General features: G+C 33.2%; 3 protein-coding genes across 4 annotated transcripts; all 3 read right to left on the bottom strand.

The window, feature by feature from the left end:
- Positions 1 to 2,055: 2,055 nt before the first annotated feature.
- LOC146952094 (3-oxo-Delta(4,5)-steroid 5-beta-reductase-like) lies at positions 2,056 to 3,646 on the bottom strand. Its single transcript, XM_085741072.1, has 3 exons — positions 3,502 to 3,646; positions 2,876 to 3,400; positions 2,056 to 2,732 (listed from the first exon to the last, which is right to left on the bottom strand). The coding sequence occupies exons 1-3, from the start codon at positions 3,538 to 3,540 to the stop codon at positions 2,130 to 2,132; spliced, it is 1,167 nt and encodes a 388-aa protein (XP_085597198.1). The 5' UTR covers positions 3,541 to 3,646; the 3' UTR covers positions 2,056 to 2,129.
- Positions 3,647 to 8,432: 4,786 nt separating this feature from the next.
- Positions 8,433 to 12,029, bottom strand: LOC146952093 (3-oxo-Delta(4,5)-steroid 5-beta-reductase-like). Of its 2 annotated transcripts, XR_015024968.1 has the most exons (4): positions 11,921 to 12,029; positions 10,509 to 11,033; positions 8,718 to 9,495; positions 8,433 to 8,502 (listed from the first exon to the last, which is right to left on the bottom strand). XR_015024968.1 is itself a non-coding variant. In XM_085741070.1 (3 exons), exons 1-3 carry the CDS (start codon positions 11,960 to 11,962, stop codon positions 8,893 to 8,895), a joined length of 1,170 nt encoding a protein of 389 aa, XP_085597196.1. In that variant the 5' UTR covers positions 11,963 to 12,029; the 3' UTR covers positions 8,433 to 8,892. The 2 variants fall into 2 exon arrangements, 1 of the variants encoding a protein (XP_085597196.1); XM_085741070.1 differs by having other exon boundaries at positions 8,433 to 9,495.
- A 2,168-nt stretch (positions 12,030 to 14,197) lies between these two features.
- On the bottom strand, positions 14,198 to 17,634 carry LOC146952092 (uncharacterized). The gene is made up of 3 exons (XM_085741069.1): positions 16,960 to 17,634; positions 15,440 to 15,787; positions 14,198 to 15,150 (listed from the first exon to the last, which is right to left on the bottom strand). The coding sequence occupies exons 1-3, from the start codon at positions 17,413 to 17,415 to the stop codon at positions 14,527 to 14,529; spliced, it is 1,428 nt and encodes a 475-aa protein (XP_085597195.1). The 5' UTR covers positions 17,416 to 17,634; the 3' UTR covers positions 14,198 to 14,526.
- Positions 17,635 to 21,493: the final 3,859 nt, after the last annotated feature.

The raw sequence follows: 21,493 nt of genomic DNA, 5'->3' as shown, positions 1-21,493 counted from the left end.
AATGGTTTGGTTTGGATAATGAGTTTGTGATTCCAAACGTGTGAGCTCGGTCTCTTAAAATAAAATTGTGATTTTTATTTTGTGTTATATTGTATATTATTTATTTTGCTCATCATTAGATTGGGTAAACCCTTAATCTGCTTTTGTTCCTCTGCTCATCATCTAGTTGGGTTGACAAGGAAAAACACTGATTTTTACCCAACTTAAACCAAAAGAATTTGATTGGATCGGATAACAAGTTTAACCAAAACCGATCTAACCTGTCTTGTGAAAAACATTACTCGCATATCACCCACTTCATCAAAAATCCAGAAACCAGTAGTCCTCACCATCTTCAAACTTAGTGGGTTGTTGTAATCCATTATCCTTCTCAATCTCTTTCCATCTGCAAAAGGAAAGAAACGACAAATTAGTAATTACATTCACACACTCACTTTGCAAAAAATTAGGAATATAACTATACAAGTCTATGACTTAAAATGTACCAATGCAGAAATATAATGAACAACCACTTGCGGCAAGTGAAGACAGAATGCATAATCAATGAGTCAAAAAAGTTATCACCCTAAAATTTCATTTGTTAGCCAGTTTTGCTATAGCACATAATTAATTCACTTGTAAAATTGATTATTCCTTCTATAATAATCAACTTGGCCAACCTTCATATTTAATACCATGGTTCCCACACGGTTACCCTAATTTGTGAAATATTTTTTTCATGACAAGGCAAAGTTAATTCATTCACTTCTCATTTAAGGAAATCATATAGTTCTATAAATTGGAGTGGTTTGGAGACAATTTTATTCCATTGCAATACAATATCCATCAACAAGAGGAAAATAAAATACTCATTCATACTTGCACTATGGCAAAATCTACTGCTTCACTTGTTTTGGTTCTCCTTGTTGTGGCGATTTTGAATGGCTATAGTGTTGAGGGTGCGGGAAGAGTTAATCAGCTCGAAAAAGATGACCATGTTTACGAATCTCAAAAGTTGATTTCGGCTGAGCCAGATCCGGATCCAGATTGTTCGGGGTTGTATAATATGTGTTTGAATGACCCTAACATGTGTGGCTACTACAGTAGTGTGTGTCCTCTCCCTCCTCTGTCTAGCAAAGATCTCCAATCCACCGCAGCTAAAAATGGTAATCCTACAATTGAAATCCTTCCATGATGAGAGATTGTGGCCATGATTTGTGTGTTATTATTGATATCTATATGTATCAGTTTTTTGTGACTGTGAGTGTGTTATGGTATCAAAATTTTATATTTAAATAACCTTTATCAGGCTTTACTGGTTATGTCCAGTGAAAGATATATATTATTTGTGTGCTATATATTTTGTATTATTGTCCCATGTTATATGCTTATACTGGTATATGCAGATTGAAATAAAATTCACATGTGTTTCTTGTGTCTGAGACCATCACAATACGTAGCATCTTTTATTTTTCCTTGAACCATATTCCTTTTAGTTCCTATATATGTTACAATATGCACGCAGGAAGCTTTAGTGCATCAGGCTGCCCATATATCCCTCTTTTCTTCACAAATTAGGGGTGGGGAAATTAGTGTAACTCAAAAATTACTAATATGTCATTTGCAGTTTGATTTGTGTATTTCTTCCAAAGTTGTTTGTCTAGCATATAATGTACAAATTTCAATAGCTCTTAAGTATTTCATTATTCTTTCTGTCCATTTCATATTAACCAACTACTTTAAGCAAGATAAGGAGTAAATGGGGATATACGTCATGTATATCTACCATCTTATATATTTTTTGAAACGGCAAAATATTATTAACGCCATCCTCGCAAGACGCAACGGATGGACGAAAGGAGAGTACTAAAGGCGCCGCAATAATTTAGTTTTTGTTTTTGGCAGAATAATTTAGATAGATAAAACCACCAATTCACTTTCATATGATATAAAACTCTTGAAAATGAGCAGAGGTGTAAAGAAGTTAAGAGAATTAAGAACTAGTGAAAGTGAGAAAATTACCAACAGGTGAACATTATTACAGAAAGAGCAAAAACCATAAAACATAGAAAAGTAAAAAAAATTGCTCTTTCCACCCCACCATGGGACTTTATTTAGCACAATCCAGAGCTGAGAGCTCAAATTAATCATCATGGCACAATCTTGTAAGCTTTAGTCATATCTATCCAACTTATGAATGAATTCATAGAATTCCTAAATCCTAAGAAACCATGTTCTTTAGCCTTGTTCATACTATCCAACACACCCTCCAGTCTAAACATAAAATCTGCAAACCACCAATCTCCAACTTCTTCAAGCTTGGTGTGCAACAATTCATTCTCCCTCACAATCTCTTCCCACACACCACCCTTATCCTTCATCATCTCCGACAACCTCAATTCCGACCCCTCCTCAAATCCATAATCATCGATCTCAAACCGTTCTGCTAACACCTTCCACAAATGTTTCCACTTGAAAACATCACCATTACTACAGTTGAATGCTTCATTCTTTGCATTAGGATCCACTGCACCCCAAATATGTTGTTCGGCTATTAAATTAGCATCTGAAGCTGTAGAATAACACTCCCATGCACCTTTTGTGCCAGGAAACCTTAAAGGAAGACCCTCATGCTTGCAAATTGCGGCGTAAACACAAAGCGTGCCAATGAGGTTAAATACGCTGTAAGGTGAAAATCCAAAGATAACACGTGGTCGATTAATGAACCATGTCATTCCTTTTTTCTTAACCACCTGAATAAAAATATAATTCATCTGATTATATACATAATGTATGCTGTGATACTAATTCTATTATGTGCAGTTCTAATTGCATGTGTATGATGAGTGACGTATTTTATTGAGAATAATTTGTTTGTTTAGTTTAATCTACCAACCTCTTCTAGCAAGATATCCTCTTGTGTGTGATAGAAATTCGATGTGACAAGGCGTGGCACATCCTCCGTGAAAGGGGACTCATGGGGCTTGATCTTACCGATTACTTCGAAAGATCCAAGGTAGTGCTTAGTTCCCGTCTGAAGGGACACATGACAAAGATTCAGAGCATTTGGAATGAGGGCTCGAAGGACATTCCTTAGCATTGAACCGTTTACTTGGCAGTTTTGAGCCTCTGTGGGCATGCTGGTCCACGAGACATAGAAAATATGTGTCACGTCAGTTAAGGGCGCAAGCTTCAATTCGACGTCTTTTTGGTCAGAGACATCGCATTGAATGTAGTGAACATGCTTATCAGCGTTCCACGTTGGTTGTGGACGGCGAGCCACGCCATAAACCTTCCATGGACCACCTGGAATGTCGTCAAGGGGAAGAATCTCTGCTAGGTTATTTCCCACAATTCCCGTCACGCCTATAATCAATGCTACATTTTGGAAGCTTCGTGGTGCTTCCTTGAATTCTGTAATCTGCACAGGCACAAGAGAGTGAGTAAAATCTCATTAGTTGAAAATAAAAATTAAAAGGGGGAGGATATTGAAAAACATAGAACAATGGTTAAATAACTTGCTTTGCCAGTGCCAGATGCTTTAGCTAACCACCAGTTCATTTTTTTTTCGTTTCAAAGATAGTGTGATGTTGAATTATGATGTTTGTGTATTATAAGTGACATGCTATTAAAAGCTGTATTCCTTGAGACAGTGATTCCCATTATGCCATAAGCCCATGACATCCTCGTTTTTATTATATTAATATTATTTCGGAAATGCCGACGAGTGCCCCTGGGGAACTCATGACCTTAAAAGTAAGTCTTCATAAAAGTTTATGTATTCAATGTATCGGAAATTGTGATATATGACTTTTTTATAAGAATTTTTTCTTAATGTAAAATGTTTAAAGAGTGTCTCGGATGCACTCGTTAACAAAACAACTATTATTTTCACTATTGCTATTCAGTTTAAGGGTCGCTTACCCTGGTCCAATTGTCCACCCTTACTATTGGACTGGCTCAAAAAGATCCACATCCACTTTATTATCTACACAATAAACAACCACGTCTACTTTATTTCAAAATAAAATGAACCACATCCATAACAAAAACTATCATTGTACTAAAAAAAGTGTATGTGACACACAATATGAAGCCATGAAAAAGGTTTGAATCTGTATGCAAACAGAGGGGCCAACAAGATCGTACGAGTTAACAACGCCAACCTTTTTTTCTCTCTTACCCCCGGTTTTCAGGAAAATGAAGTTCTGATGATTTGAAATTCAGTCGGAGTGTTAATGAAAAAATCTAAAATTTGGATCGACAAATAATTGCTATGCCACACCATGGTGAAGAAATTAAGAAAATAATTCAACAGTTGGTAGACATATGAAAGAAAAGTTGGTACACATTGAACAAAGTTTGAAAATAATTGACAAGAAGGAAGTTGACACCGATAAGAGTGTAGACGACGCATATTAAACTGCAAATGGAAGCAAACAAGATTTATGGTCCAACGAAGATAGTACTAAAAGATTGCTTGTCATATGTTGTAAAGAAGGTTGAATACTTACATTTTGAACCCTAATCGTAAACTGAAAATGAATTCAAGCTATAAGAATATAAGTGTATCTTCCATGCTTATTTTTCTTTAAATTTCAACAATGTAGTCACATTTCAATTCTAAGTTATTTTCTTTTCCGTCTTCGTTTCTTAGCAAATTTTGTTAGGTTCTGAGGGGAATCATGTGGTTCCCTATTTGTGACCGGATTCAATTCTTTGATTGATAGTGAAGGAGTTGCTCTTCTTGGAGAAGTAGTCCATCTTTTTGGGACTGAACTCCGTAATCAATCTTGTACTCACAATTCTCTTCATCTCTTTCTTGTTAATTTCTGCTATGTCAATTAGGGCTCCCTTGCATTTAATTTTTGCATGTTTCTGTTTCAGCTAGAAAATATGTTTCTGCATACTCTGTTACTGCATTGCTGCGTTTATGCATTAACGCAGATAACACATTTCTGGTGTGAACGTTTCCGCTGCTGTGTTTTTGTTTCTGCGCTTTCTGCTAAATCTGGATAATCGCATTTTGTGAGTGTTTCTGCATTGCGCGCTGTTCTGAAGTGTTCTTGTTCAGGTTAAAAACGTGAAAATCAATATTTGTCCTTAAAATTGTAAAGGTTGATCAATTTAATCTCTCACATGTATTAAATAACAAATTAGTCTATTTAATTAATAAACAAATTTTGTTCCTCCGTCAAAATATCTCTATAGTAGCAATCTAATGAAAGACATACATATCGACTTGAATAGTCTTTTGCAACATCTTTTAAAATATAGTGTTAAACTTAGAAAGAAAGAAAAAACTACTAAATTGATTGATGTTGTCAAATTTAAAGGTCTAAATTGCTATTTCACAAATTTGAGGGACTAACACCTCTGGACTGAAACTTCATATTATTGTCCTTTTAGAATAAAAATTAATTACAAAAAATAATGGATTGCGTAGGTTTTTTCTGCCTTCAAGTAGTGTGTTATTCCCTTAAAAAATTCCATAAAACAAACTACAACATTATTACAAAAGAGCAAACACCAAGAAAATAGAACAGTAAATAATAACTCTTCCCACCTCATCATGGGACTTATTGGACCTAAGTTTTTTGTTTTTAAATGTACCGGTTAGTAAAACTTTAAGTTTATATCAAACTTAGTTTAAATATTTGCTTTGTGAGAGTGTGGTTGTATTGGGGAATTGGGGTGAGAGTGGTTTACACAAGGGTCGTGGTTTTTTCTCCAGTTTTAAAGTTTTCACATTATATTCTTGTGTTATGATTGTGTTTATTTTTCTTCTTCAACTATGTTATTTCCTTACAAGTAACAAGCACCTCATTGTCAATATTTGGTCAAAGTCTGACTAGAGGACTATGAATTCAGAAAGGGGGCAAAGTAGGGGGCCGAAATCGCACATTTGAAACTAAGGAGTTAATATTACACAATTGATAAACCATGAGGGTTGGAAACTACAATTAAGCATTTTACTCATCGGTGAATTGAGTGAACCCATAATATGCTTTTGTTGTTTGGTCATCATCTAGTTAGATTAGTTTGGAGTTGATTGAAATATACTGGTTTTCAACCCAACTAAAACCAATAAAATTTGATTAAATCGGGTAACGACTTTAACCAAAATGGAACCACTCATTATAAAATCCGCAAACCAATAGTCTGCAACCTATTCAAGCTTAGTGGGATTTAACCCATTAGCCCTCACAATCTCTTCACCCACCCTTATCCTTCACAATCTCTTTCCAATATGAAAAAAAAGAAAGAAACAACAAATTAATAATTACATTCACACACTCACTTGCAACAAATTAAGAATACAAGTCTATGACTAGAAAATATATCAGTGCAGAAATAGAATCATCAACCACTTCAGTGTGGCTTGGAGGCATGCAGCAAGCGAAGACAAAATGCATAATCAATGAGTCAAAAAAGTTATCACACTAAAATTTCATTTGTTAGCCAGTTTTGCTATAGTATTTAATTAATTCACCTGTCTTAATTAATTATTCCTTCTATAATAATCAATTGGTCAACCTTCATATTTAACACCATGGTTCCCACACGGTTACCCTAATTTTGTGAAAATATTTTTCCCATGCAAAGGCAAAGTTAATTCATTCACTTCTCATTTAAGGAAATCATGTAGTTCTATAAATTGGAGTGGTTTGGAGTCGATTTTATTCCATGCAAAACAAATATCCATCGACAAGAGGAAAATAAAATAATCATTCATACATACAATATGGCAAAAATTACTGCTCTACTTATTTTGATTCTCCTTGTTGTGGTGATTTTGAATGGCTATAGTGCTGAGAGTGCAGGAAGAGTTAATCAGCTCGAAAAAGATGACCATGTTTATGAATCTCAAAAGTTGATTTCGACTGAGCCGGGTCTGGGTCCAGATTGTTCATTGTTGTATAATATGTGTTTGAATGATCCTCCTAACTGGTGTCCCATCTACCGTAGTTTGTGTCCTCTCGCTCCTAAGTCTAGCAAAGATCTTCGATCCACCGCAGCTAAAAATGGTAATCCTGCAATTGAAATCCTTCCATGATGAGAGATTGTGGCCATGCTTTGTGTGTTATTATTGATATATTTATATATATATATATATATATATATATATATATATATATATATATATATCATTTTGTGAGTGTGTGAAAGTATTATATGATATATAAAAATTATATAGCTAAATAACTCTATCGGCCTTTACTGGTTGTGCCTTATCTAAGATATATATAACTAGCTAGCTTCTATGTGCTATGCATTTTGTATCATTGTGCCATGTTATATGGTTATATTATATATATGCAGATTGAAATAAAATTCACATGTGTGTCTTGTGTCTCGGAGCATAACAATACTTATAGCAAAATTGTTTATTTTTTCTTGAAGCATATTCCTTTTAGTTCACATGCATAATATGAACTCAAATCATTTGAAAATGAGCAGAGGTGTCAATGAGTCGTAAAGAAGTTAAAAAAAATTAAGAAATTGAGAAAGTGGATTTTTTTTTTTTCGAAATGCTAGATACTGCTGGAAGCCATTTCGTGAGGAGTTGTGCTAAATGGTGCGACACACCACATGCACGAATGGAGCACGAATTGTTAAAACACGTTATGCATGAATTTTATTTAGCTTGTGTGAATTTTTTAAAATAAAATAAATAAATAAAAATCAATGTATCGGACAAAAATACAATATCCCACCTCCATGATCTCCACTCCTGATCTCATCTTTTGTCACAAACTGCCACCACCGCACCGCTTCAGCTAGTGCAACCCATCACCTCAGTGAACTCAATTAATCAATAGCTTCTTTCTTTCACTAGTTAGTTGATTTGCAAACAAAATTAGTTGGATGCTTCAATTTTTGCCAATGGATTGATTTTTTGTTTGTTTATGTTTTAATAATCATGTGTGAACAGGGTGTATTTGTGTCAGCGATGATATTATCTACCTCAACATGCCAAAACATCATATGATAAGTCATATTATATGTTAAAAGTACTGGATGCTATATCGCTTGAATCAAAGGCAAGAAGAGAGTATGGAATATTGCATATTTTCTGTGTCAAAGGCATTCGTGTGCTTTACGCGAATTTTTCTTTCGCACAAAAAAGCATTTTCCTTTCGTGAGTGGTTCCCAAATTTGTTGTCAAGTTAATAGCCATTGGATTTCATATTAATTTGACTGCTTCATAATAAAATATAGAAAATAAAAACCTGACCCCATGTTTTGCAGCCTCCATTGGCTGGATTGCAAATCGTGATTCCTTCACTATAAACACCTTCGGGATATAAAGTATTGCTCTTTTTTTTTTAGCAATAGGTGATAAGAACATATCATCTTGCCATGACCTCAATTATGTGAGAGGTCTACAATGCTACATCATTTTCAAGCGATAAAGAGAAATGTAAAAAGGAGGATGTATCAAATTAATATGATAGAAAAGAAATATAAAAATAACTATAATATGTTAGTACATAACGCACATAGAAACTACAACTTTCCCTACTCTAAGAGTGTGTTTGGATGAGGTAATTTGGAAATTTTAAAGAATTTAAAATTCTAGGCAATTTACCTCTAAGTATTTGAATTCCCTCGTAACATTACATTTCCTCAACATTACATTACATTCCCCTATCCAAACAATGGAATAATTCACCTCAAAGTATTTGAATTCTCTCATAACATTACATTCCCTCAAAACATTCCTTCATCCAAACACACTCTAAGTGTTTATTGATCACAACATTCCTCATCTTAAACTTTTTTCATACAAAAGCCACAACATTATTACAAAGGAGCAAACACCATAAACATAGAAAAGTAAAATATAACTCTTCCTACCCACTTTATTTACCACAACAAAAAGTTTATGACAATTCAAAACCCAAACTATCATGGCACAATCTTGTAAGCTTTTGTCTTGTCAATCCAACTAATGAACGAATTCTTAGAATTCCTAAATCCTAAGAATCCATGTTCCTTAGCCTTGTTCATACTATCCAACACACCCTCCACTCTCAACATAAAATCAGCAAACCACCAATCTCCAACCTCTTCAAGCTTTGTGTGCAATAACCCATTCTCCCTCACAATTTCTTCCCACACCCCACTCTTATTCTTCATCATCTCCGACAACCTTAACTCTGACCCCTCCTCAAATCCATAATCATCGATCTCAAACCGTTCTGCTAACACCTTCCACAAATGTTTCCATTTGAAAACATCACCATTGCTGCAGTTGAAGGCTTCATTCTTTGCATTAGGATCCACTGCACCCCAAATATGTTGTTCGGCTATTAAATTAGCATCTGAAGCTGTCGAATAACACTCCCATGCACCTTTTGTGCCAGGAAACCTTAAAGGAAGACCCTCATGCTTGCAAATTGCGGCGTAAACACAAAGCGTGCCAATGACGTTCATCATGCTGTAAGGTGAAAATCCAAAGATAACTTGTGGTCGATTAATGAACCATGTCGTTCCTTTTTTCTTACCCACCTGAATAAAATAGTTGAACAAATAATTGATTTAATTATATAACAATATAATGCCAGTTATATTAATTGTTGCTTAGGTGACTAAATCTAAATATAAGCTCCAAGATTAATTTAACCAACCAAATATTATTCCAAGCCTATTGTACAATTTCAACAAGTTAGAAACAGATTGGAAAAAGGTTTAATTGATTTGAGATTTCAACTATTTGTTTAGTATAGTATGTCTTTTAAATTCAATACTAAACTTGATCTGTTTGCTTGATATAATTTTGTCTTTGGACTTTATTTTTCATAAAGACTAATTAACTTATCTTAAAATCTAGGTTGCGATAACTTCAAATAATTATTCTTATAGGGCTAATTCAAGAGAATTATATTGGTTAAAGCTCAAGTATTGCATTGAAGAAATATAGATTTGAAAATTGTTTATAAAGATTGACATATTTTCCCCTGCAAGCCGATTATATAAGAATGAGTTAGATGCACTATTAAAATATAATCACTATATTATCAGGCATGCCTAATGCTTTATTAACAAAATTCCCACAAAAAAATGTATTTAACAAAGATAATTTAATGGAAAGTATAATAGCATTAGTTCTAAAACTTATGATGTGTAATTCTAAGAGCAGCTTTAGCCCTAGTTGCTTATACATAAACAACTTTGCTTATTTTTTGTGTGTTGGGGCTTGATTACTTAGCATAGTTAATTGCTTAAAATTAAGCAATGTACTTTATTTCAGCAACATACAAAGAAGATTCCATATTATTAGAAAAGCAAAATTTCAAGTTCAATGTCATCTAAAATGAAAGAAAAAAAGTGTACAAATGTGAGCTTCTTAGGGTATTTTGTATATTACCATTGAAATAAAAAGCTAATGAATTATTTAAGGATTGTTTATGGATGATGTGAAATTGTAAGTCTTACCCACTTAGTGGGGTAAAACTCAGTTGTTGTTGTTGTTGTTGTTATTGCATACAATTATCACTGAGAATAATGTGTAATGAACTAACCTCTTCGAACAAGATATCCTCTAATGTATAATAGAAATTGGGTGTGTCGAGGCGTGGCACATCCTCTATGAAGGGAGACTCGTGAGGTTTGATCTTACCGATCATTTCAAAGGGTCCTACATAGTGCTTGGCACCAGTCTGAAGAGACACATGGCAAAGATTTGGAGCATTTGGGATTAGGGCTTGAAGGACGTTCCTCAACATGACACCATTCACCTCGCAATTTTGAGCCTCTGTGGGCCTGCTGGTCCACGAGACATAGAATATATGGGTCACGTCTGTTAAAGGGGATAGCTTCAATTCAACATCGTTTTGGTTGGAAACATCACACTGAATATAGTGAACAGGGTTATCAACATTCCACATTGGTCGTGGACGGCGAGCCACACCATAAACCTTCCATGGACCACCTGGTGTATCTTTGAGAGGTAGGATCTCTGCTAGACTATTTCCCACAATTCCTGTCACGCCTATAATCAATGCTACATTTTGGACATTTCGTGGTGCTTCCTCGAATTTTGTGATCTGTACTTGCATGAATGAATGAATTCACATTAGTTGAAAAGAAAAAATAATAGAGGATAATTATGAAACATCGTTTTGGTATGTATTCATTTATAGATTTATTTTTAGGCTTGATTTTTCATTTTCTGAAAATCTGGTATGACATGTTAGTCACTTAAAAGTCTAATCATATGAACATATTTTCCTTCAAAAAATATGAACATATTTAAATAAGTAATTTGATATGTTTGGTGTTTAGGTGAGATTGTTAGAATCATAGTGAGCCACTGTTATTTTGTAAAGTTACACTCTATTTTAAAAAAATTATGGTGGATCACTGTAATTCCGTCAAACTCACATGAATCTAAACATACGCCAAATCAGTTGTCCTGTGATTATTGTTAGTAATCATGGAATCTCAGGGATAAAGGTCATAGTGATCAGCTAGAAAGAGAGCATAAGAGTATTTATGTGGGAGATATCCATAGAGACTCATAGTATGATGAATTAGATTGATAAAAGATATTGAATGAGTACAATAAAGTGAGGTATTTATAGAGTAACTAGGAGTAACTAACTCCCTAACTAACTAACCTACTAACTCTAGTTTACCTATCAACTAACTATAGTTGATTACTCATACTGAAATAATTATGTTAAGACCTCAAAGATTTTGTAAAAAAAACACGGGTCTAACCCAACCCTTGCAAAATCAATCTGTAAGCGTAAAATGTATTAGACTTAACTTTTTTTTTCGCTCAGAGCCCAGTGTTTATTCGTCATTCATAATAGATATATCAAATTCATTGGCATTATAAGGGAAGGAAAAAAAGGGGAGATGAGGAAATTAAAATGAAAAACATAGAACAAATTTAGTTCGATGGTGTATGACGATCGTAAGAACTTGCCTTGCCAGGACCACCAGTTGCTCTAGCCAACCACCAGTTCATTTTTTTTCTCACTATATACTATGTCTGTGATGCTATTAAGATTTGTGATGCTAATACAAGGATGTATGTGTTGCTTGAAAGAATGAATCCTATTTATATTTATTTCTGTGTGTGAGTGTGTGGCACTAGGGTTGAGAGAAGAATGGCATACATGCATGCATGCTTTGAATGATTTTCACCAGATGACAAAAGCAAATACGTAGTTTATGTGGACAACATACCATTGACAACATTCATATCTATGCAAATATTTTTTTTTATATGTGATTCTGTTTTTTTATTAAAGTTCTCTCACAGATTCACGCTAATAGTTTTCAAATTTACCACGTCTAATAATTTTCAACCCATTATAAAGGCGGCTATGAATATTATTAGCTTGAAGGGAAGAAAATGTTGTTTCAAGTTGAACCAAGAGAAATGGACGCTTTTACTTTTTTAGTAATATTTATTTATCCAATTTCCATTGAAAAACATAATAACATACTATAGAAGATGAGATTTAATAATATATCTGAGCCGGACTATGAACCAAGATTCAACGAAACCAAAATTCAACGAATTTGGTGATATTATTCAAACAGACAATTTGATATGATTGTTTCTTGTACCATCGGGAGACTTGGAATGACCATGCTAATTTTGATGGACTAGTTTAACTTTAAAAAAAATATGGTTGTTTTTTTTTTGTTGGTCAAACAGCCTAGTGGAAGCTCACACAATTAAATGTGAAGAAGTGGGGTGTCTGAGGTTCGAACCCCGACCCTGCATAAAATATGCATTGTCCCTACCAACTGAGCTTAAGCTCATGAGGACTCTCTTTTTCTAACAAAGTTAATATGATCAAGTCTTCTTCTTTATATTGTTTGAAAAAATATTAAGAGGAAAAGAATAGAAAATTGTAGAAGAAAATATGTTAACTGGAGTTGCGTTTTGGAGGAAAACAGAGGCGGATACTATCATTACTAGAAAAAAGTTTAAATGTTTGGTAAAGAAAAAAGTTTAAATAACGGCAACAATTTAGAAATAAAAAAAAAATGCAATATTGGTCCCTAAGTGTTAGAGAATTTTTTTTTTGTCCTCCATGAGCTCGAAACTTGGACACCACCAAAAAAAAAAAACCGAGACTTTTTTTTTGGAAATGAAGTGTTAGAGATGTTAACATTAGTGATTGATTTTATTTTTTTCCGTTTTAAATTTCGTTATTTCCACTTTTTGTAGTAATCATTTCTAAATATAGTATCTAAATTTCAATATTTGATGGCAGCAAATGTGTGCATCTAGTCTAAGATTATAAGAGAATGTTCAAGTAATTGATGGAATTGGCACAGACGAGAGCATTCTAGTAAGTGAAATCCATTGTTTTGGATGGGAAGATTATCCGGAAGAAATTACTGTGTTGGATGGCTCTGGCCATTAATCTAGCTTTGGTCCAAAACACACCAAATATTTACTCTTTTCTCATACTTTTTATTTTTTAATAAATAAAAAAGGCTTTGAATTCTACCAAAAAATAAAGTTTGGAAAATTGGGATGCTGGATGGTCTGCCTAAACATGGACTTAGAGGAAACCTACCTACTTGCAAAAGCTATAAAGCTAATCATCAATACCAAACATACTCACTTACATTCAAAGACTTTTCAACTTATTTGAATAATTTTCTAAAATAGTAACTTGTAAATAAACACTTAATAAATTTCTTTAAAATTTCCCTCAAAAATTTCTTTACAATTATTTATTAAATTTACAAAATAAAGCCTTAATCAAAGAGAGTGAACATCTCAAGCATGTTGAAAGCCTCATGATTCATATTCGGTGTTAGCGGCGCACATGGGACATAAGGGACAGACTAATTATTATATCCAACGGCACGAGGAAAAAACTATCATCAACATTACAAGAAATGTCATAAGCTCATAATAGATTTAAATTTGAATAGTTTTCTTTTCCTAATAAAAAAAATAAGAAAAATATAGTTCTAATCTAACAGTGCACAAAAGCATAAAGATCCTAGTTCTGTGAACAATTTAGCTCCTACTTACTCTGGCTACTTGGTTTACAATTCATAATAAAAACTAGCATTATATACATTCAAATATTCTTCAACAGTTTTATCAAAGATGGAGAATTTTCCTGAAATTACCATCACCAAACCAATATTAGTGCCTTGAAACCAAAGCCAAAATTTTCCAGCAACGAAAACTAGGTTATACTGATCTAGTGATCTTGAAACATCATGGTAGAATGCTTTCGCAATTCACATATTAAGAAACATCAACAGGAGTTATAACTTATAAAACAATCAGCAGATTCCCAATTTCACACTATAGGAAAAGATGTGGAAAAAACATTAACCTTGATGTACATAATCGTCCACCAAAAACCTAGAGTAATAGAAATCATTTTTCAGAATCTGTAAGATTGTAACTGATCAGTTCTATTTACAAATTTGATGAACCCTGCTGCAATCTTTACCGTTTTACCTGCAGTAATTTGTCATCCCGTGAACCAAATGGCCCTTAAATAAAGCTACAACAATTAGGCTAATTCAGAAACTTGGTCTTTGCTAAACATCCACTGTCCAGTTAATGTTATTCGTATTGCTTTCGTGTGATTTTTGGAACTGCGCAACTTTGGCCTGGTATGCAGCAGTAGCCGCAGCGCTCTTTACCCTCTGACCATGAGGAAGCTCAGAAGCTTCACTTATAGAAGCAAATCGCAGCTCTGATGGAGGAATGAAACAGTCTATGGAAAGGCCAGGGACATTGAACGCAACCTCCTCAATCGTCCATGCTTCTTCCATCCTGGTTTTAGTATGGCTCATTGCTGTTTCTCCAAACCTGAAAAGTGTCACTACAGATCGACCCGAGTGAGCAATCATAATCCCTTCAACAGGCCTGTAGTCGTCAAGAAATGAATTTATCGTGGTCTCCCAATAAACTGCATCGCCTCCATTGTTCTGAATGCGGGTCAAATGGGAATCTTCCAAATGGACAAGAAGTCCTGTTTTCTGACTAAAGTATCCGAACAAAACGTGCCTTATGATCTCTGCTGGACCTTCGCTCCTGGCTTTTAATGTCGACGGATCTGCACAAAGCTTGAGGATGAAACAATCCTCTTCATTTATCTTCTTCTCCCCAATGCATCTTGCATTGATAAACATGCTAGCAGTAGTTCTTGGATCAAGACCCTATACATAGAAACAAGTCTAAATTATAATTCAACAAGTCTAAATTGATAAACATGGTAGCAGTTGTTCTTGGGTCATATCATTGAGCAATTAATTGAACAAAAGATTACTAATGACAGATTATTTATTTATAAGATGAACGAAGCCCAATATCCCTTAACAAACTATAACAGAAATAAAACTAACTTATGAATGATAAGGAGAAAAGGTTATCAAGAAACTACTACTTATCTAATAACAAGAGGCATATATGTTAATTTAGGAGTGAACATCACAGTTAAAAATTCACCTGAAGCGCGCGTCGAAGAGGCCTCACCGGCCCTTTTGCAGCATGTGCACCAAGCCAAGGTGTGTGGCGCCACACGAGCTTCCCATTGCAACCAGCATGAACTTTACTACCACCAAGAGCAAGCTCCACATACCACATATCCGGATTCATCTGCCACAAGACAAATCCACCAGACTCTGCAGCTTTGGAGGAATTCCGGCTACGGGTGACTTTGTTAGCAGTCTCAAACTCGGAGGCTATCATCCTCACCTTTCCCATGGCATAAGCATTGTTAATTGAATTTTGAATCTTCAAACCACCCGAAGAGGCAATGTATTGCTGCAATATGTACTGAGCAGAAGAAGTTTCCTGCAACAACAGCAAATTATATCACCACAACACTACATTGCATTACTCATACCAAATGTAGAAAAAGAGAAACCATTATAGCATCAAAAGTAACTAACACAAATCCCAATATCCCTCTTCCCCTCCCCAGTTCTATCTCTCCTGCACACACCCGAATATCATCCAATAGACCATGAGAGCACAAAACCCAACTTGGATCCTTTGCAGTATCTCCAGCCAAATTTCGGTATCGGGAGTTGGATTAATCTAACGACCCAATGTGTATATCTTGGCTGTTAGATTAATCCAACAACCGAGGTTTGGCTGACAAGATACAGAAAATCAGAGTAGCACAAAACCACAAACCATGTATTAAACACGAATACAATTAATTTTAACATGTTTGGGTGATGCGTGAAGAATTTGATTTTGCCTACAGAGTTAATTCTAACTTGAAGCTAGGATTATAGCTTTGGACTCCAAACATGATTTTCACACTCAAATTTATCGTTCAAATCACTTTTACATGAACCTTTCTAAACATAAATCACATCACATTCAATTCGCTTTTTCACTAAAATCATTTCATTTAACAATTTTTGACATCCAGAACCAAACACACACATAGTATAGCAAAACAGAACACTTTTTTGCAGATTTTTCAATTGCATTTAAGCAACTTCACCTAGTCTTGCCAAGTTACTCAAAAGTCAAAACCCCATTAATTTCCTAGCTACCAATCAAAACACAGAACAAAAAAAACAGAAAAAGGAAACAAATTAATAAAGAACCTATGATGTTTCACCTAATTAGCCTATTAGATTTTCAAACATAACAACATAAACAAAACTGTGACATCATAGATAAACAACTTAATCAATTGATTTAGCTTAAGTGGTTAATGAGATCCCTTAGCACGAATCATTCGAGACAACCCGAGAACCTGAGTTCGATTAATGTGTTGAACAATTATTGATCAAGCTTTCATAACTCCCTCTGGTCTCAAATATAAACAAAGATTCTAATTTCATATTCATTGAATAATTGATCTATCTGACTTATAAATATAAGTTATTCGATGAAACTAAAAAAATAATTTTTGCTTATATTTGAGACCAGAGAATAACAGATTCCCTGATAACCGGAGGATTAACAGGAAAAAAATAAAGTGAGTGAGAGATAGAAAAACTAACAATGGGAATGTCTTTGATGCTGAGATGAGGAAAAGGATCAGTAGTACAAACATGAACAGGTGCAAGAGGAGCACCCAAAACACCAAGAAGCAATCTCAGATCAGATTTTTTGGATGCTGAAGAAGAAGAAGAACTCGAAGAAGAAACGGAAGGTGCTCTAGCTAATTGACCCTTCATCCAATGACCCCATTTTCCTTCACCTCTGTTACCAACATCTTCACCGTCGGTTCCATCAGGACCTTCTTTCAACGGTGATAAAGCTTCTACCGGTCTTAAACTTCCCGATCTCGTCATAAACAACTCCGGCGGAATACCTTGGTTTTTTCTCCGGCGACGGAGAAGTCCTGACATAGGAGAAGCACTTCTCGCCGGAGATTTTGCACGTGACCTCGCCGGTGAAAGTCCTCTTACTACTTCGTCTTTAAGGGATGAAAAGAAGCCTTGTTTTCGCTCCATTTTACAACTTTGCCACTGTGGAGAGAGAGAAAGGGAAAGAGAGTGTGTGTGAAATTGAAGATTGCTGTTGTTGTGTTGAAACGGAAATTGGTTTGTTACAACAAATGAAACGTTAAGCAAAGTGCAAAGTGAGTTGTTGTTGTTAGTTTGTTTGGGACAGAAATGTATTGCCGCCAGACAGGTTAACTGTGGTCTATACACTACTGCTCTACCAACGTTGCTTCTTCCTTTCTTCCTATCTTATATAACTACTATTTCTTTTTCATCAAAAAAGATTTAAGAAAATAAATACTTCCTCGTCTCAAATTATAAGGAAAAAAAATCATATTTATTAAGAAAATTAAAACATAAGAATTTGGATTATGGTTTTTTGTGTTTTTTTTTGAAAAAAGTTTTATAGGAAAATGTAAAAACAATTTTCATTGGCTATTGGTTATGGAAAAAATGAAAGAGAGAGAAAATTGAATGTAATTTGCATTTAATTTTATGAGAATAAACAAAAGTTTTGTTTGGAAAAGAGATTTTTTTTAAAAAAAGATTAAATAGGATAAAAGTTTGTCTTTTTTACTTATATTTTGGGACAAAGAAAATGATTTTTTTTTGCTTATATTATGGGACAGAGGGAGTATCTAGTTAACAAATGCTCTCAAACACTTTTACAATTTTAAAATAAGAAAAATTATTATGGTATCAAAAAAAATTATAAAAAAAATCAAATATCTTAATTTTTAATATGTTGAATACATTAATTAAAATTCCTAAAGGTGTCTAGAGCATTCGTTAGTATTTTTATTTATTTGTCGAAACTTGTAAAGTACATTCATAATTAAAAAAATTGATGTCCTCGTGAGCTTAGCTCAGTTGGTAAAGACAGTGCATAATATATGCAAGATCCGAGATTCAAACCTCGGCCACCACAAAAAAATAATGATTATTTTAAAAAAAAAAAAAAAAGATGTTGTAGTGGTTTGGTTTCTAGTGATACACTTTGATGAGCACGGTTCGACTCCTATATCCATCCATTTTTTCCTAAAAAAAAAATTGATTGTTTTTAAAAGTGACTTATAGTTTCTTTTTTTTTTGGAAAATAATTTATATCATTTCATGAAACATTAAATTAGTAATAAATGCTGGAATCTCATCAAAGATACGAAAGTTATGAAGAAATGTGATTGTCTTAGCTAACGGAAACCTCATTTGTTTGAGTTCTAATAGACTTAACATGAGAGTTTGTTAAAAATAACTCGTAGATTCTTGTAGACATGATTAGTGATAGTTGCAAGTTTAGTGGGACTATTTTTAGGTTGGTTCGGCGTATTTGAAAGTTTTTTAAGTTGAGTTGGACTGTCCAAGTTAACCCTATAACGTGTGAAGGTAACATACGTGCAGATTGGCTTGCTAATTTTAACATTTCGATGGATTTTATGAATTTTAATATTTTGGAGACCCCTTTTAATGAGTTTTAGAGTCTTTTATTTGATTATCTTTTTTAGCTTCCATAAGTAGGAACATCATGTTAGTTTTTTAATTTCTTTTTACATTAGGATTTGTTCTTGTACCAAAAAAATTGATTGTTTTAATTTTATTTTATTTTGTTTCCATTTTTTCTAATTTAAATAATGGCATCTTTCAATTTTTAAATTGCAGCAGAGTTAAAACTTTTAAAAGAATTTAGCCGTTTAAGTAGGGTTTTTTTTTTTACAATGTTTTTGCAGTTTTTAAATAATACTCCCTCCGTTTCAAAATACATGTCCAATTTTTGCAATGTGCACTATTCACATGACTTACTTTGACCATATTTTTTAACTAATCTATAAATACAAATATTAGCATGTAAGATGTTGTTTGATTTGTCTCGACCAATATTTTCAAAATATTAAATTTTTATAATTTTTTACTTTAGATAATTAAAGATATTAACAGTCAAAATTGTGCATTGGCATGTGTGAAGTGGTTGACTTGGACATGTATTTTAAAACGGATGGAGTAATTGTATTTGAAGCTTTTTTTAGTGGCCGAGGTTTGAACATTAAGAAGTGTGAAATTTAAAGTTCAAATTTGTAGATCAATGTCTATAAAGCTACAACCCAGTTGCAATTGCACTATTTTAAAAACTTTAACTTAATTAATTATGTATCTCTTTTTTCGGTGGCTTGTTGTTTAGGGGAATGGATATGGAGTACACGACTACAGTAGTGAGGAAAAAATTAAGGAAACGGATTGGGCATATGGGAAGCAGATGGAGGACCACGAAAATTGATTGGTAAGGTGATCTTTTTATGATATACATTTTGGAATTCTCTCAAAAAAATTCTTTCAAGATCAGAAAATAGAAATGAGTGCATTTTATGAATACACATTTTATAAAAGAATAATATTATACTTTTTAGTTTACTTAATTTATGTATTTAGAAAATAGATTCTCTCAAAACAACAATATTATACTATTTAGTTTCCTTCGTCTCATTTTTCTTTGAGAAGATTTCCTTCGTCTCATATTAAACACTACAAACAATTGACTATTTCATGCAGCAAAATTTTTTATTTTAATATCTATTAATAAAAATTATAAAATGTTAACGTTTTAAAAATATTTACGAGACAAGTCCGATAAAAACATCTTGTATCTTATTATTTGTCTTTAAACTAATATGAAAATGGACTAACAAGGATCATCATTTGAAAAAAGATAATACTTTAAATTAATCGGTGCAAACCCATGATGACAGACATCTTCAAAACATCACCTACCACGGCATGCGCTTCAAAATTATAGTTGCCTACAAATTAATATGTGTTTATTAACTAATAGCTTCTTTTTATATGGCTACATAAAAATATGTGTCAACTAAGTATATTTATATTATATTTTGAATAAAAGAGAATATTATTAGTGTCTAAACAAACTTGTTGTATATGCGAACATATCTCAATTAATATAATAGACATTTTATAATTATATTGTGATAGTGGTTCGAACCTCAGATTATCTATTTATTTATTTATTTTTAAAAGTGAAATTCTAGTCATGTTACCTGATAAAAAATAATCTAAACCGTCTCAAATCCATTAGAAATTTGGAAACGATACAATTGGGGTGTAGTGTTTATGGTTGTCGTTGGGCCTCTAAATCAGCCAAATGAGTCACCCAGTAGTCGATTTTCATTCGCAAACTCGATTACTCTCACACAACTATAGAAATTTGAATTCGTACTCAGATCACACATCAGATCTAACAATTTTGGTATTTTTGTTCTTTGATCTAAGATTTGTGAACTAGTATCAACATATTTTGAGGTTCAATCAGAGTTTTCTTTAGAATGTATATAATAGTTCATTTACGTTTTTGAAAATGGCAAAAAAGTTATATAGATCAATATGTTCAAACTTTAAATCGGTGGCACTTAAACTTATTTTTTTGTTAAATAGTTTTGTAGCTAAAATTTCACCTTTTAAAGTGAATAAACCAGGTATCTAGTTTATATTCATACCACTAATAAAAAGAAGGGAAATGCTAACCGGGGCACTGGTTAAAGATATGAAAAAGGAAATTATATAGTAGTTAATGCATTGAAATTGTGTAATTAATTTATAATAAAGTCAAAAACAGTTTCCTTTTATGGTAATAATTCTCTTTTATGGTATGTTTAACCAGTGCCCGAAGGCACCGGTTTGCAGGACCCTAAAAAGAATACATAAGTTTTTTAAGGAAGTCTATTTTCAATATACTTAAATTAAAAGCAAATATATTAATTATGATCCAGTCTATGTTAATTCTCCTTTATTGGACTTGTAAAAAAAAACATCATTTATCTACTTAAAAAAACTCTCATTTGTTAGTCCTAAATTTAAATAGCAGCAAATGCCAGATATCCAAAAGAAATTATATTTGTGCAACAATTCATAAGATAACTTTTAGGACAATATTTTTTCTCCTTTTTTTTGAAACAAAAACAACATAGAGAGAATTAGAAATATAGATTGAGTAAAAACACAATGTTTATACGGGAGAGAATTGTCTTAAAAGTAGTTTCAAAAATAACTCTACAAATATATTTTTCAATATCCAATTAATCAT

The sequence above is a fragment of the Medicago sativa genome, chromosome 1, assembly GCF_051527215.1.
Source record: "Medicago sativa cultivar Bolivia chromosome 1, Bolivia_mono, whole genome shotgun sequence".
In the NCBI taxonomy this organism is placed as follows: domain Eukaryota; kingdom Viridiplantae; phylum Streptophyta; class Magnoliopsida; order Fabales; family Fabaceae; genus Medicago; species Medicago sativa.
The sequence above is the reverse complement of the archived record's forward strand: the minus strand, read 5'-3'. Positions and strand labels throughout refer to the sequence as shown.